This window comes from Drosophila miranda (assembly GCF_003369915.1).
Source record: "Drosophila miranda strain MSH22 chromosome Y unlocalized genomic scaffold, D.miranda_PacBio2.1 Contig_Y1_pilon, whole genome shotgun sequence".
NCBI lineage: Eukaryota > Metazoa > Arthropoda > Insecta > Diptera > Drosophilidae > Drosophila > Drosophila miranda.
Genome location: NW_022881603.1, coordinates 22,421,208 through 22,436,769, shown reverse-complemented (window position 1 = coordinate 22,436,769; position 15,562 = coordinate 22,421,208). Strand labels below are relative to the sequence as shown.

The window sequence follows — 15,562 nt, the reverse complement described above, 5'->3', positions numbered from 1 at the left end:
TTCGAGAGCTCCTCGCGCAGATGCTCAATGCTTTTGTCCAGCTTCAGCTGCAATGTGATCAGTGGCACATCGTAGGGCCTCTGACCAATGTCCACCGTCTCATGGAGGAGTCGGGTGAGGTCGCTGGCCTCGGCTCGGAGTGCGGCTATGTCATCCAGGATGGCCGCCTGCTTCTCCCACGACTCGGTCTGCAGATCCGTATAGAAATTATCCGCGTGCGCCTTGAGTTTGTGCAGAAAGTCCTTGCATGTCTTCGGCTCGAACATGAGGGACCACATTGAATGGAGCTGCTCCACATGCTCGCCAGTCATCTCAAGGATCTCTCCCTTGATGGAGGTTGGGTCAACCATAGCCAATAGGAATGGGTCTTGTATTCGCGAATGGAAGGAATTTATGTGATGTGTGCAGGATTTCGATTGCACAATGTGTTGCTCAAGGAAAATGCCTCCGCACAGATAAGTGACGCCTCTCGTGTTGGCACAAATTGCACAATGAAAATTTTGTGTGCTTGATTTGCCTCATGCCTCAAAGCACAAAACAAGTTGATTCTGATTGACGTGCGGCCAAAAAAACACCTACTTTATATTGCAAATAAGTTCCTTCAAGGTTTTCCAGTTGTAAAGAAAATTTAGGATGAGAAATGTGTTAACTGTTGGGCAAATTGATCAGGGAGGAGCGGAAAGCGTTCTCCGTGGGATGATTGAACTCGATGCTAAAGTTCCGAATGAGTCGAGCGATGCCCAGCTCGAGCTCCATGTCCACGATGCGCTTTCCAACGCACATCCGGGGTCCAAATCCGAAGGGCAAGAACACAAACGGATTCTTCAGCTTCAAGTCATTTGCCGGGCATTGCCCGTTGGAGTCTGTGGCGTTACGAATCCAACGTTCTGGCAGGAACTCAGCAGCCTTGGGGAAGTGCTCCTCGCTTGATAGCAAGCTCAGGGGAACCATCGACACACAGGTACCAGCTGGCACTTGGTATCCGCTCAAAACGCTGTCCCGATTGAGAAATCGGCCATTGCCGATGACCAAAGGATAGATCCGTTGTGACTCTTTGATGCAGGCACGTAGATAGGGAACATTCTTCATCGATGCCTCAGTGAATTCGGAGTCCTCGGAGTACGGCCTGCTTCTCCGGATTCTTGGCAAGGCACAGCAAGGCCGCTGTAAAGGTACTTGAGGTCTGGAAAAAAAGGATGTATGAGATAAGGGTAAGTATGAGAACAACAGACTACGTACGGTATCCACTCCGGCCATTAGCATGTCCATGGCCATAACCGTCGCCACCTTTTTGTCGATCTTGAGCAGCTTTTCCAGTACACTCTGCTCGCTCTCAGGGCGGACAACACCCACCTTGGCCTCTTTCTCTAGACGCTCTATAGCTTCGTCTACATACGCTGAAGTTATTTCTTGAACGCCATCTAGGGACTTCATTAGCTTCATTGGCTTGGGTGTTTTAACGTAACGCCAGATGGAGGGCTTCATCTCCAGATCGGCTGTTAATTCAAAAAAATCGTCCAGGTACTTGAAAAGTAACACAGCCTGGTCGTTATCGCCCGACTCTTTGAGCAGTCCCAACTGCTTGTCCAGAGCCACCACAGAGACTGACTCGAGGGTCCACCGATTTATAACGTTTAAGAAATCATCTGGAGCTTCCTGGGTATCGATATCAATACTGTGAAGGGGGGAGAACATACTTGAGCGTAAACAGGGATTTATTATCAGTCATACGCACCGTTGCACAAACTCCTGGTTCACTTGGGACATCTTCTTATAGTAAAGCCGCACGTTCTTCGGCTGCATTAGGACAGGATTTACAGCCGATCGAAAGTCGCTCCAGGTTTTTCCTTGTGTGGGTAAAGCTCCCTCCACTCCCTGGAAGAAATCCTTTCTATGAGTCTTTCGATGATAGCGAAGAGTATCGCTGCCAGGCCGATGCGGCCACACTCCTTCGTTCCGGAACACGACCTCGAAGTCCTTGGGATTGTGAGTCATCAGGTATGACGTACCTCCCATCATACCTGGTAAATATAATATGTTTCCATAGTCGTCTTGCAAAGCTTTGAACAATTTCACAATGTCCAGTTTGCTATATTTTCCTCCAGGCATAAAATTCCGAACAGTAGACAGAAAAGTTGTACTAGGAATCTGATCAAAGGGACGAGCTTGTAGCCACTCTGCATCATTTCTGGGCTCTGTTACAGCTGCTGTGTTCTGCCAACGCCATAAGAGATTTAAAAACGTATATCACTGTGATATCGGATCTACAGTATACTATATATTTACCAGCGGACCGCTGACAGAGAGGGCTGCTTTTTGCGCCTGAATTATAGATAGACCGCTGCGCACTTTCAACATTTTGCTTGTTAGGAACTTAATTCATTCACTGCCAGAGCTATACTGCTAAATCATTCCATTAGCTAGCTATTTGAAAGGCCTGCGAGAGCTTTGTTGCAAAAAGAGCTGACCGATAACAGAGCACAAACAGAACAAGAGAGAGAGGGAGTGCCAACACACGTTCGCGGGAGCGTGCGAATGCCAAACAGAAATAATTGTAAGCATTTGCCATATTTTTTTAATATAGACTGCTATTTGATCGACTACGTTATACCTTCTACGGAATATTTAGGAATATAGTATTATGATTGATCTGACTCTCAATGAAATGAAGCAAAGAAATCGCCATAATTATGGCATCAGATTTTTTGGCCAAATTTAATTTATTGGGCATGGAATGGTCGGTAGACTGCCGAAAGTTTTGGGCCTGATAATAATATAAACAAGCTAATCTTTAGCGCTTTTTTATATCTTGTCATTTTTTTTTTTGGTTCGGTTGTCCTTCTTGAAGGTAATTTAATTTTTATTGGGCCAACATCGAAAATAAATTAAACAGAGATAAACAGATAAAGGTACAAAAAATGAAATCAAACATAAAACGCAAATAAAAATTCCAATAATCTCATCGTGGATTCGGCCACATGCGACTTTCACGTGGCGATGGGAGCTTCAATTGATTGCCAAATCGAGGCCTCTCCTCCTGATTGACCGCCTGCTTTGACGGTGTGTTGGCGGCCGACGCCACCGAATTGTGGTTTTCGAGGACATGGCGAATTCGTGGCACAGCAACGCGATTGCGCTGATGCTGAGCCCCGCCGACGGGCAGCACTGAGGAGCGACTCGTGGGCACCAATCCTTCATAGGAGATCCCGGCTTCGCGGTCATTTTCAGTGCTCTCATCGGTCATATACTCGGAATCGCTGGGCGATCTTGTATCCGGCACCGCTGATTTTGTGCGTGGCTTCTTGTTCGAGCGTGTGCCAATGCTGCGTCTGTGGACGCAATGTGTTGTCCAGGACGCGGACCCGCTTTAGTGGCGACTTGGACGCCTTCAGCTGGCTGTTGGCCAGCAGCTGTGCGGTAGACGGCGACGGGCGTATCGAATTCAGAGAGCTCATGAGGCTGCGCTTGGCGTTGGGAGTCCGATACCCCGAAGAGCTGGCGGCTGCTGATGGATTCAGTCGCTTGTGCAGATTCCCAGTGCTCTTGGTCATATTGGGAGTGATCAGCTGGATTGTTGGGGTCTTGCGCAACGACATTGTCGAGGTCGACATTGAGGACATGTTCTTCAAAGTTCGGGGCGTGCGAGGGGCCGTTGAACCGGCAGTCGGCGGTGGCATCATCAATTTGCTGCTGCTGCCCGTCCTCGTGGTGGGCGGGGCCTTCTTGCGGGCCGAGCTCTGCTTGGCCTGCCGATAGTTCTCCCATTCGCCAGCCATCAGCTCCAGTATGTTCTCGCCATAAACCAGAAACGGGCCATGCGATTGCACCTCATAGGCGTGCACCAGTTCAGTGATCTGCTGCTCAATCTTGGGCAGCTTCGAGGTGATGGCCTTGCGTTCCTTTTCCTCTTTAAGGAACTGGCCGCCACGATTGTTGAAACGATTCGGCTCGTTGGCCTTTGCCTCTAGAGCCTGCATGCGGGACCAAAGTTCTGCACGGCTCTCGTACAGATCGAAAATCTCCTTGTTGCACGTGTAGAAGCTCTTCAGATCATCCAGCTCCAGCTCGTGCAGCTCCAACAGGTCTTCGTTGTAATACTTATTGTAGTAGTTGGAGAACCGCTTGCGCTCCTGCTGGCTCTTGAGCGTTAGATCCCACCACTTGCTTATCTCGACGCGCAGCTGCTCGATGAACGTCTTGAGGTTCTGGCTGCGCAGTGCCTGGCAGCGCTGCAGCTCCGAATGGAGGATCTCATAGGTGCGCTGCGTATTCTCGGTGCAATCGCGCACTCGTCGCATGGCGCTTTCGTCCGTATCCTGGATGCGATCCCACAGCACGTCGATCTTCTCGCGCATGTCATGGATTTTGGAGCGCAGCTCCTGGATCTGCTCGGCATAACTGTTGCGCATCTGCCGCAGTCGCTCTAGTGTCTCTGGTGTTAGATTGTGGCACAGATCGTTCAGTAGGAGATCCTCTGCATCGGTCTGGGGCATCAGCTCGAGCATCTTCATGTCATGCTTGATGGCCTTGCGCAGCTGGTCCAGCTCCGTCTGGCGCACTGCGCGCTGAGAGCGCAGGTTGTCGAGATGGTCGCGAAAGCCGTCCATCTCATCGGGCAGGGGCAGCGGGTCCGCCAGTAGAGGGAGCGGCAGTGCGCCCAGCTCTTCGCAGAGCTGCTCCTGCTGGAGCAGCAGCTCCCCGATCTCCGCCCGACGTTTCGAGAGCTCCTCGCGCAGATGCTCAATGCTTTTGTCCAGCTTCAGCTGCAATGTGATCAGTGGCACATCGTAGGGCCTCTGACCAATGTCCACCGTCTCATGGAGGAGTCGGGTGAGGTCGCTGGCCTCGGCTCGGAGTGCGGCTATGTCATCCAGTATGGCCGCCTGCTTCTCCCACGACTCGGTCTGCAGATCCGTATAGAAATTATCCGCGTGCGCCTTGAGTTTGTGCAGAAAGTCCTCGCATGTCTTCGGCTCGAACATGAGGGACCACATTGAATGGAGCTGCTCCACATGCTCGCCAGTCATCTCAAGGATCTCTCCCTTGATGGAGGTTGGGTCAACCATAGCCAATAGGAATGGGTCTTGTATTCGCGAATGGAAGGAATTTATGTGATGTGTGCAGGATTTCGATTGCACAATGTGTTGCTCAAGGAAAATGCCTCCGCACAGATAAGTGACGCCTCTCGTGTTGGCACAAATTGCACAATGAAAATTTTGTGTGCTTGATTTGCCTCATGCCTCAAAGCACAAAACAAGTTGATTCTGATTGACGTGCGGCCAAAAAAACACCTACTTTATATTGCAAATAAGTTCCTTCAAGGCAAATTGATCAGGGAGGAGCGGAAAGCGTTCTCCGTGGGATGATTGAACTCGATGCTAAAGTTCCGAATGAGTCGAGCGATGCCCAGCTCGAGCTCCATGTCCACGATGCGCTTTCCAACGCACATCCGGGGTCCAAATCCGAAGGGCAAGAACACAAACGGATTCTTCAGCTTCAAGTCATTTGCCGGGCATTGCCCGTTGGAGTCTGTGGCGTTACGAATCCAACGTTCTGGCAGGAACTCAGCAGCCTTGGGGAAGTGCTCCTCGCTTGATAGCAAGCTCAGGGGAACCATCGACACACAGGTACCAGCTGGCGCTTGGTATCCGCTCAAAACGCTGTCCCGATTGAGAAATCGGCCATTGCCGATGACCAAAGGATAGATCCGTTGTGACTCTTTGATGCAGGCACGTAGATAGGGAACATTCTTCATCGATGCCTCAGTGAATTCGGAGTCCTTCTCGGGTAGAACCTTCATCACCTCTTCTCGGAGTACGGCCTGCTTCTCCGGATTCTTGGCAAGGCACAGCAAGGCCGCTGTAAAGGTACTTGAGGTCTGGAAAAAAAGGATGTATGAGATAAGGGTAAGTATGAGAACAACAGACTACGTACGGTATCCACTCTGGCCATTAGCATGTCCATGGCCATAACCGTCGCCACCTTTTTGTCTATCCTGAGCAGCTTTTCCAGTACACTCTGCTCGCTCTCAGGGCGGACAACACCCTCCTTGGCCTCTTTCTCTAGACGCTCTATAGCTTCGTCTACATACGCTAAAGTTATTTCTTGAACGCCATCTAGGGACTTCATTAGCTTCATTAGCTTGGGTGTTTTAACGTAACGCCAGATGGAGGGCTTCATCTCCAGATCGGCTGTTAATTCAAAAAAATCGTCCAGGTACTTGAAAAGTAACACAGCCTGGTCGTTATCGCCCGACTCTTTGAGCAATCCCAACTGCTTGTCCAGAGCCACCACAGAGACTGACTCGAGGGTCCACCGATTTATAACGTTTAAGAAATCATCTGGAGCTTCCTTGGTATCGATATCACGGAGTGCTTTAATACTGTGAAGGGGGGAGAACATACTTGAGCGTAAACAGGGATTTATTATCAGTCATACGCACAGTTGCACAAACTCCTGGTTCACTTGGGACATCTTCTTATAGTAAAGCCGCACGTTCTTCGGCTGCATTAGGACAGGATTTACAGCCGATCGAAAGTCGCTCCAGGTTTTTCCCTGTGTGGGTAAAGCTCCCTCCACTCCCTGGAAGAAATCCTTTCTATGAGTCTTCCGATTATAGCGAAGAGTATCGCTGCCAGGCCGATGCGGCCACACTCCTTCGTTCCGGAACACGACCTCGAAGTCCTTGGGATTGTGAGTCATCAGGTATGACGTACCTCCCATCATACCTGGTAAATATAATATGTTTCCATAGTCGTCTTGCAAAGCTTTGAACAATTTCACAATGTCCAGTTTGCTATATTTTCCTCCAGGCATAAAATTCCGAACAGTAGACAGAAAAGTTGTACTAGGAATCTGATTAAAGCGACGAGCTTGTAGCCACTGTGCATCATTTCTGGGCTCTGCTACAGCTGCTGTGGTCTGCCAACGCTACAAGAGATTTAAAAACGTATATCACTGTGATATCGGATCTATATGTAAACTATATATTTACCAGCGGACTGCTGACAGAGAGGGCTGCTTTTTGCGCCTGAATTATAGATAGACCGCTGCGCACTTTCAACATTTTGCTTGTTAGGAACTTAATTCATTCACTGCCAGAGCTATACTGCTAAATCATTCCATTAGCTAGCTATTTGAAAGGCCTGCGAGAGCTTTGTTGCAAAAAGAGCTGACCGATAACAGAGCACAAACAGAACAAGAGAGAGAGAGAGTGCCAAAACACGTTCGCGGGAGCGTGCGAATGCCAAACAGAAATAATTGTAAACATTTGCCATATTTTTTTAATATAGACTGCTATTTGATCGACTATGTTATACCTTCTACGGAATATTTAGGAATATAGTATTATGATTGATCTGACTCTCAATGAAATGAAACAAATAAATCGCCATAATTATGGCATCAGATTTGTTGGCCAAATTTAATTTATTGGGCATGGAATGGTCGGTAGACTGCCGAAAGTTTTGGGCCTGATAATAATATATCTTGTTATTTTTTTTTTGGTTCGGTTGTCCTTCTTGAAGGTAATTTAATTTTTATTGGGCCAACATCGAAAATAAATGAAACAGAGATAAACAGATAAAGGTACAAAAAATGAAATCAAACATAAAACGCAAATAAAAATTCCAATAATCTCATCGTGGATTCGGCCACATGCGACTTTCACGTGGCGATGGGAGCTTCAATTGATTGCCAAATCGAGGCCTCTCCTCCTGATTGACCGCCTGCTTTGACGGTGTGTTGGCGGCCGACGCCACCGAATTGTGGTTTACGAGGACATGGCGAATTCGTGGCACAGCCACGCGATTGCGCTGATGGTGAGCCCCGCCGACGGGCAGCACTGAGGAGCGACTCGTGGGCACCAATTCATCATAGGAGATCCCGGCTTCGCGGTCATTTTCAGTGCTCTCATCGGTCATATACTCGGAATCGCTGGGCGATCTTGTATCCGGCACCGCTGATTTTGTGCGTCGCTTCTTGTTCGAGCGTGTGCCAATGCTGCGTCTGCCCAATCCCCCGCTGCGACGCAATGTGTTGTCCAGGACGCGGACCCGCTTTAGTGGCGACTTGGACGCCTTCAGCTGGCTGTTGGCCAGCCGCTGTGCGGTAGACGGCGACGGGCGTATCGAATTCAGAGAGCTCATGAGGCTGCGCTTGGCGTTGGGAGTCCGATACCCCGAAGAGCTGGCGGCTGCTGATGAATTCAGTCGCTTGTGCAGATTCCCAGTGCTCTTGGTCATATTGGGAGTGATCAGCTGGATTGTTGGGGTCTTGCGCAACGACATTGTCGAGGTCGACATTGAGGACATGTTCTTCAAAGTTCGGGGCGTGCGAGGGGCCGTTGAACCGGCAGTCGGCGGTGGCATCATCAATTTGCTGCTGCTGCCCGTCCTCGTGGTGGGCGGGGCCTTCTTGCGGGCCGAGCTCTGCTCGCCCTGCCGATAGTTCTCCCATTCGCCAGCCATCAGCTCCAGTATGTTCTCGCCATAAACCAGAAACGGGCAATGCGATTGCACCTCATAGGCGTGCACCAGTTCAGTGATCTGCTGCTCAATCTTGGGCAGCTTCGAGGTGATGGCCTTGCGTTCCTTTTCCTCTTTAAGGAACTGGCCGCCACGATTGTTGAAACGATTCGGCTCGTTGGCCTTTGCCTCTAGAGCCTGCATGCGGGACCAAAGTTCTGCACGGCTCTCGTACAGATCGAAAATCTCCTTGTTGCACGTGTAGAAGCTCTTCAGATCATCCAGCTCCAGCTCGTGCAGCTTTAACAGGTCTTCGTTGTAATACTTATTGTAGTAGTTGGAGAAACGCTTGCGCTCCTGCTGGCTCTTGAGCGTTAGATCCCACCACTTGCTTATCTCGACGCGCAGCTGCTCGATGAACGTCTTGAGGTTCTGGCTGCGCAGTGCCTGGCAGCGCTGCAGCTCCGAATGGAGGATGTCATAGGTGCGCTGCGTATTCTCGGTGCACTCGCGCACTCGTCGCATGGCGCTCTCGTCCGTCTCCTGGAGGCGATCCCACAGCACGTAGATCTTCTCGCGCATGTCATGGATTTTGGAGCGCAGCTCCTGGATCTGCTCGGCATAACTGTTGCGCATCTGCCGCAGCCGCTCTAGTGTCTCTGGTGTTAGATTGTGGCTCAGATCGTTCAGTAGGCGATCCTCTGCATCGGTCTGGGGCATCAGCTCGAGCATCTTCATGTCATGCTTGATGGCCTTGCGCAGCTGGTCCAGCTCCGTCTGGCGCACTGCGCGCTGAGAGCGCAGGTTGTCGAGATGGTCGCGAAAGCCGTCCATCTCATCGGGCGGGGGAAGCGGGTCCGCCAGTAGAGGGAGCGGCAGTGAGCCCAGCTCTTCGCAGAGCTGCTCCTGCTGGGTCAGCAGCTCCCCGATCTCCGCCCGACGTTTCGAGAGCTCCTCGCGCAGATGCTCAATGCTTTTGTCCAGCTTCAGCTGCAATGTGATCAGTGGCACATCGTCGGGCCTCAGACCAATGTCCACCGTCTCATGGAGGAGTCGGGTGAGGTCGCTGGCCTCGGCTCATCCAGGATGGCCGCCTGCTTCTCCCGCGACTCGGTCAGCAGATCCGTATAGAAATTATACGCGTGCGCCTTGAGTTTGTGCAGAAAGTCCTCGCATGTCTTCGGCTCGAACATGATGGACCACATTGAATGGAGCTGCTCCACATGCTCGCCAGTCATTTCAAGGATCTCTCCCTTGATGGAGGTTGGGTCAACCATAGCCAATAGGAATGGGTCTTGTATTCGCGAATGGAAGGAATTTATGTGATGTGTGCAGGATTTCGATTGCACAATGTGTTGCTCAAGGAAAATGCCTCCGCACAGATAAGTGACGCCTCTCGTGTTGGCACAAATTGCACAATGAAAATTTTGTGTGCTTGATTTGCCTCATGCCTCAAAGCACAAAACAACAAGTTGATTCTGATTGACGTGCGGCCAAAAAAACACCTACTTTATATTGCAAATAAGTTCCTTCAAGGTTTTCCAGTTGTAAAGATAATTTAGGATGAGAAATGTTTTTACTGCCCGCAAACAAAGGGAAACATTCATACATATACAACCTCGTATGCATATACATCAAATGTATTCTATTGTATATAGAAGATAGGAAAATAGAACGTGAATATGAGTATATCGAACACATTCGCAACGATGAAGACACCGGTCTAATATTGAATATTTGAACGGCTCAGTTGGCCAAATCCGTGAACTTCAACTTGAGCGGTATGTTGGGAAAGCTGATCAGTTCACTGCGGAAGGCTTTTTCCGTGGAGTGATTGAACTCGATGTTGAAGTTCCGAAGGAGCCGGGCGATGCCCAGCTCCAGCTCCATGTCCACGATGCGCTTTCCAACGCACATCCGGGGTCCAAATCCGAAGGGCAAGAACACAAACGGATTCTTCAGCTTCAAGTCATTCGCTGGGCATTGCCCGGTGGAGTCTGTGGCGTTACGAATCCAACGTTCTGGCAGGAACTCAGCAGCCTTGGGGAAGTGCTCCTCGCTTGATAGCAAGCTCAGGGGAACCATCGACACACAGGTACCAGCTGACACTTGGTATCCGCTCAAAACGCTGTCCCGATTGAGAACTCGGGCATTCATAACAGCCAGCGGGAACATCCGATGCGACTCTTTGATGCTGGCACGCAAATAGGGAACGTTCTTCATGGATTCTTCCGTGAAATCCGAGTCCTTGTGGGGCAGTACCTTCATCACCTCCTCTCGGAGTATGGCCTGCTTTTCGGGATTCTTGACCCCTGTAAATGTGCTAGAGGTCTGAAAATATATCGAATTATATCAATCTCTGATGATTACGTGATCTGCAGAGTACGTACGGTATCAACTCCGGCCATTAGCATGTCCATGGCCATGATTGTGGCCACCTTCTTGTCGACCTTGAGCAGCTTTTCCAGTACACTCTGCTCGTTCTCAGGACGGACAACACCCTCTTTGGCTTCCTTCTCCAATCGCTCTACCGCCTCATCAATATATGCCGATATAATGTACAGAATGGTGTCGAGAATGTTCATCATTTTCATCAGTTTGGGCGTTTTGAACATGCGCCAGGCGGAGGGCTTCAGCTGCAGATCAGCAGATACTTTAAAGAAATCTTCCAAGAGGTGGAAAAGCTTTGTGGCTTCGATCCTTTTGTTCGACTCCTTCAGCAGTCCCAACTGCCTGTCCAATGCCACGACGGAGACTGACTCCAGGGTCCAGCGATTGATGGTGTCTATGAAGTTATCAGGAACCTCTAGAGTGCTGGCATCTCGGATAGCTTTAATGCTTTAAATGGAAAACAGTTTTTAAGTATTTAAAGAAACACATTTGTGGAATGGCCTACCGCTGCACAAATTCCTGATTGACCTGGGACATTTTCTTGTAGTAAAGCCTCGCGTTCTTGGGCTGCATGAGGACTGGATTTACAGCCGATCGAAAGTCGCCCCACGCCTTTCCTTGGGTGGGTGCGACGCCCTCGACGCCCTAAAAGAAATCCTTTCTGTGCGTCTGCCGATGGTACTAAAGAGCGTCGGCGCCAGGCCTGTTTGGCCACGTGCCCTCGTGCCGGAATACTACCTCGAAGTCCTTGGGATTGTGTACTCAACATGGGAGGTCCTCCCATGATGCCTGGCACAACATGAATACTGCCATAGTCTTCGCGCATGGCCATTATCAACTCCGCAAGGTCCTTGTTCTCATATTTACCCCCTGGCATGAACATTTTGAGAATCAGAGATATCAAATTGGCCCGAGGCACCTGCCTGAAGGGACGCGCCTGCTGCCACTCTGCATCGTCTCGGGTTAGAGCTGCAGCAGCTGTGGTCTGCCGGCGCTGGAAATGATCGGTATTGAGGCATTTTACATACCAAATCATTGCCAGCTTCTATCCTCTAACCTGCTGTCCACTGAAAGAGACGGCCGCCACTTGCTTGTGAGCTACGGCAATTCCACTACGGATTTTCAACATATTTTTGCCTTTTCTATTATCTTAACTCGTCCGCAACAAAAACTCAACTGAGGCGCAGAAAAGGCGATTTGGTAATTTGAATTGTTTGTCAAACATTTATATTTGTCCTCGAAACTATGCGTATAAATGTATCGAGCTTTGGATACTCTTTATTTTGGGTTGGGCTATCAATTGTGCATAATTGTGAAGCTCTAATGGTAGGAAAGTTCGCATAAATATTACGCAATGAAATCATTGCAGGAATTGATTAAAGAGATGAAAAATCATTCGTTTAATCATAATATAAATAATATGGAATTACTTTTGATGTGCAGGAATTAAAGTTCAGTTTATCGATATTTTAATAGCTATTCCATCGCCATGTTTAACGCACAAATGATTGTAACTTTTAAGGGAATCAATTTTCTATAGGATTTTTTTCCATTTTTTAAACGAAGTCAAATAAAATATACCCCACCATTCCCTATAAAATGTTTGAGTATCATGATGACTTGCAAATATGATATCTAATTAGTTGCACAACTGATTAGAAATTCGCTGGTAAACAATTATATACAGGTTCTACAGCACTTACCAAGAGATATGAACACTTCAATTGTTGGGAAAGGTAAGCTTTCCATGTCAACAATTCAGAGCCTTAATGATGTTTATATTTGTAGGTTTTACATGTTTAAAGGTAGGTCTGAAACAGGACCAATATCAAAACGTCGTTCATATGATAGCTATATAATGTGGTTCCTTATTGATTTTTATGTTTGTAGGTTCTACATGTTCAAAGGTAGATCCTCTTCCATGCCATTATCAATACTTCATTCTCTATGACAGCTATTGATATTTTCGTTCCTTATATATGTTTATATTTGTAGGTTCTATCGATACTTCGTTTATATGTCATTCGATGTGCTCTGTTTCGACGAATGATCTGTGTATTCATGAAACTTAATGAGCTTCAAAACTGAGAGACTAGTTTGAATAGAAACAGGTATAAGATGGATAGACGGACATGGCTAAATCGACTTGCATATTCATCTAGGAATATAGTATTATGATTGATCTGACTCTCAATGAAATGAAACAAATAAATCGCCATAATTATGGCATCAGATTTTTTGTCCAAATTTAATTTATTGGGCATGTAATGGTCGGTAGACTGCCGAAAGTTTTGGGCCTGATAATAATATAAACAAGCTAATCTTTAGCGCTTTTTTATATCTTGTTATTTTTTTTTTTTGGTTCGGTTGTCCTTCTTGAAGGTAATTTAATTTATATTGGGCCAACATCGAAAATAAATGAAACAGAGATAAACAGATAAAGGTACAAAAAATGAAATCAAACATAAAACGCAAATAAAAATTCCAATAATCTCATCGTGGATTCGGCCACATGCGACTTTCACGTGGCGATAGGAGCTTCAATTGATTGCCAAATCGAGGCCTCTCCTCCTGATTGACCGCCTGCTTTGACGGTGTGTTGGCGGCCGACGCCACCGAATTGCGCTGATGCTGAGCCCCGCCGACGGGCAGCACTGAGGAGCGACTCGTGGGCACCAATTCTTCATAGGAGATCCCGGCTTCGCGGTCATTTTCAGTGGTCTCATCGGTCATATACTCGGAATCGCTGGGCGATCTTGTATCCGGCACCGCTGATTTTCTGCGTGGCTTCTTGTTCGAGCGTGTGCCAATGCTGCGTCTGCCCAATCCCCCGCTGCGACGCAATGTGTTGTCCAGGACGCGGACCCGCTTTAGTGGCGACTTGGACGCCTTCAGCTGGCTGTTGGCCAGCCGCTGTGCGGTAGACGGCGACGGGCGTATCGAATTCAGAGAGCTCATGAGGCTGCGCTTGGCGTTGGGAGTCCGATACCCCGAAGAGCTGGCGGCTGATGATGGATTCAGTCGCTTGTGCAGATTCCCAGTGCTCTTGGTCATATTGGGAGTGATCAGCTGGATTGTTGGGGTCTTGCGCAACGACATTGTCGAGGTCGACATTGAGGACATGTTCTTCAAAGTTCGGGGCGTGCGAGGGGCCGTTGAACCGGCAGTCGGCGGTGGCATCATCAATTTGCTGCTGCTGCCCGTCCTCGTGGTGGGCGGGGCCTTCTTGCGGGCCGAGTTTTGCTTGGCCTGCCGATAGTTCTCCCATTCGCCAGCCATCAGCTCCAGTATGTTCTTGCCATAAACCAGAAACGGGCCATGCGATTGCAGCTCATAGGCGTGCACCAGTTCAGTGATCTGCTGCTCAATCTTGGGCAGCTTCGAGGTGATGGCCTTGCGTTCCTTGAACTGGCCGCCACGATTGTTGAAACGATTCGTCCCGTTGGCCTTTGGACCAAAGTTCTGCACGGCTCTCGTACAGATCGAAAATCTCCTTGTTGCACGTGTAGAAGCTCTTCAGATCATCCAGCTCCAGCTCGTGCAGCTCCAACAGGTCTTCGTTGTAATACTTATTGTAGTAGTTGGAGAAACGCTTGCGCTCCTGCTGGCTCTTGAGCGTTAGATCCCTCCACCTGCTTATCTCGACGCGCAGCTGCTCGATGAACGTCTTGAGGTTCTGGCTGCGCAGTGCCTGGCAGCGCTGCAGCTCCGAATGGAGGATGTCATAGGTGCGCTGCGTATTCTCGGTGCACTCGCGCACTCGTCGCATGGCGCTCTCGTCCGTCTCCTGGAGGCGATCCCACAGCACGTAGAGCTTCTCGCGCATGTCATGGATTTTGGAGCGCAGCTCCTGGATCTGCTCGGCAAAACTGTTGCGCATCTGCCGCAGCCGCTCTAGTGTCTCTGGTGTTAGATTGTGGCTCAGATCGTTCAGTAGGCGATCCTCTGCATCGGTCTGGGGCATCAGCTCGAGCATTTTCATGTCATGCTTGATGGCCTTGCGCAGCTGGTCCAGCTTCGTCTGGCGCACTGCGCGCTGAGAGCGCAGGTTGTCGAGATGGTCGCGAAAGCCGTCCATCTCATCGGGCAGGGGCAGCGGGTCCGCCAGTAGAGGGAGCGGCAGTGCGCCCAGCTCTTCGCAGAGCTGCTTCTGCTGGAGCAGCAGCTCCCCGATCCCCGCCCGACGTTTCGAGACCTCCTCGCGCAGATGCTCAATGCTTTTGTCCAGCTTCAGCTGCAATGTGATCAGTGGCACATCGTCGGGCCTCTGACCAATGTCCACCGTCTCATGGAGGAGTCGGGTGAGGTCGCTGGCCTCGGCTCGGAGTGCGGCTATGTCATCCAGGATGGCCGCCTGCTTCTCCCGCGACTCGGTCAGCAGATCCGTATAGAAATTATCCGCGTGCGCCTTGAGTTTGTGCAGAAAGTCCTCGCATGTCTTCGGCTCGAACATGAGGGACCACATTGAATTGAGCTGCTCCACATGCTCGCCAGTCATTTCAAGGATCTCTCCCTTGATGGAGGTTGGGTCAACCATAGCCAATAGGAATGGGTCTTGTATTCGCGAATGGAAGGAATTTATGTGATGTGTGCAGGATTTCGATTGCACAATGTGTTGCTCAAGGAAAATGCCTCCGCACAGATAAGTGACGCCTCTCGTGTTGGCACAAATTGCACAATGAAAATTTTGTGTGCTTGATTTGCCT

The 15,562-nt window shown here is 49.4% G+C and overlaps 3 protein-coding genes and 3 pseudogenes across 3 annotated transcripts; all 6 read right to left on the bottom strand.

Moving 5' to 3' along the window:
• Window positions 1-645: 645 nt before the first annotated feature.
• On the bottom strand, window positions 646-1,089 carry LOC117191507 (probable cytochrome P450 12a5, mitochondrial). The gene has a single exon (XM_033396352.1). The coding sequence runs from the start codon at window positions 1,087-1,089 to the stop codon at window positions 646-648; it is 444 nt and encodes a 147-aa protein (XP_033252243.1).
• Window positions 1,090-1,096: 7 nt separating this feature from the next.
• LOC117191506 (probable cytochrome P450 12a4, mitochondrial) lies at window positions 1,097-2,016 on the bottom strand. Its single transcript, XM_033396351.1, has 3 exons — window positions 1,736-2,016; window positions 1,240-1,675; window positions 1,097-1,183 (listed from the first exon to the last, which is right to left on the bottom strand). The coding sequence occupies exons 1-3, from the start codon at window positions 2,014-2,016 to the stop codon at window positions 1,097-1,099; spliced, it is 804 nt and encodes a 267-aa protein (XP_033252242.1).
• Window positions 2,017-2,968: 952 nt separating this feature from the next.
• Window positions 2,969-5,066, bottom strand: LOC117190122 (annotated as a pseudogene).
• A 251-nt stretch (window positions 5,067-5,317) lies between these two features.
• Window positions 5,318-7,309, bottom strand: LOC117190125 (probable cytochrome P450 12a5, mitochondrial). Its single transcript, XM_033395209.1, has 4 exons — window positions 6,995-7,309; window positions 6,443-6,930; window positions 5,935-6,382; window positions 5,318-5,878 (listed from the first exon to the last, which is right to left on the bottom strand). Exons 1-4 carry the CDS (start codon window positions 7,064-7,066, stop codon window positions 5,318-5,320), a joined length of 1,569 nt encoding a protein of 522 aa, XP_033251100.1. The 5' UTR covers window positions 7,067-7,309.
• A 337-nt stretch (window positions 7,310-7,646) lies between these two features.
• Window positions 7,647-9,742, bottom strand: LOC117190121 (annotated as a pseudogene).
• Window positions 9,743-10,211: 469 nt separating this feature from the next.
• On the bottom strand, window positions 10,212-12,010 carry LOC117191505 (annotated as a pseudogene).
• Window positions 12,011-15,562: the final 3,552 nt, after the last annotated feature.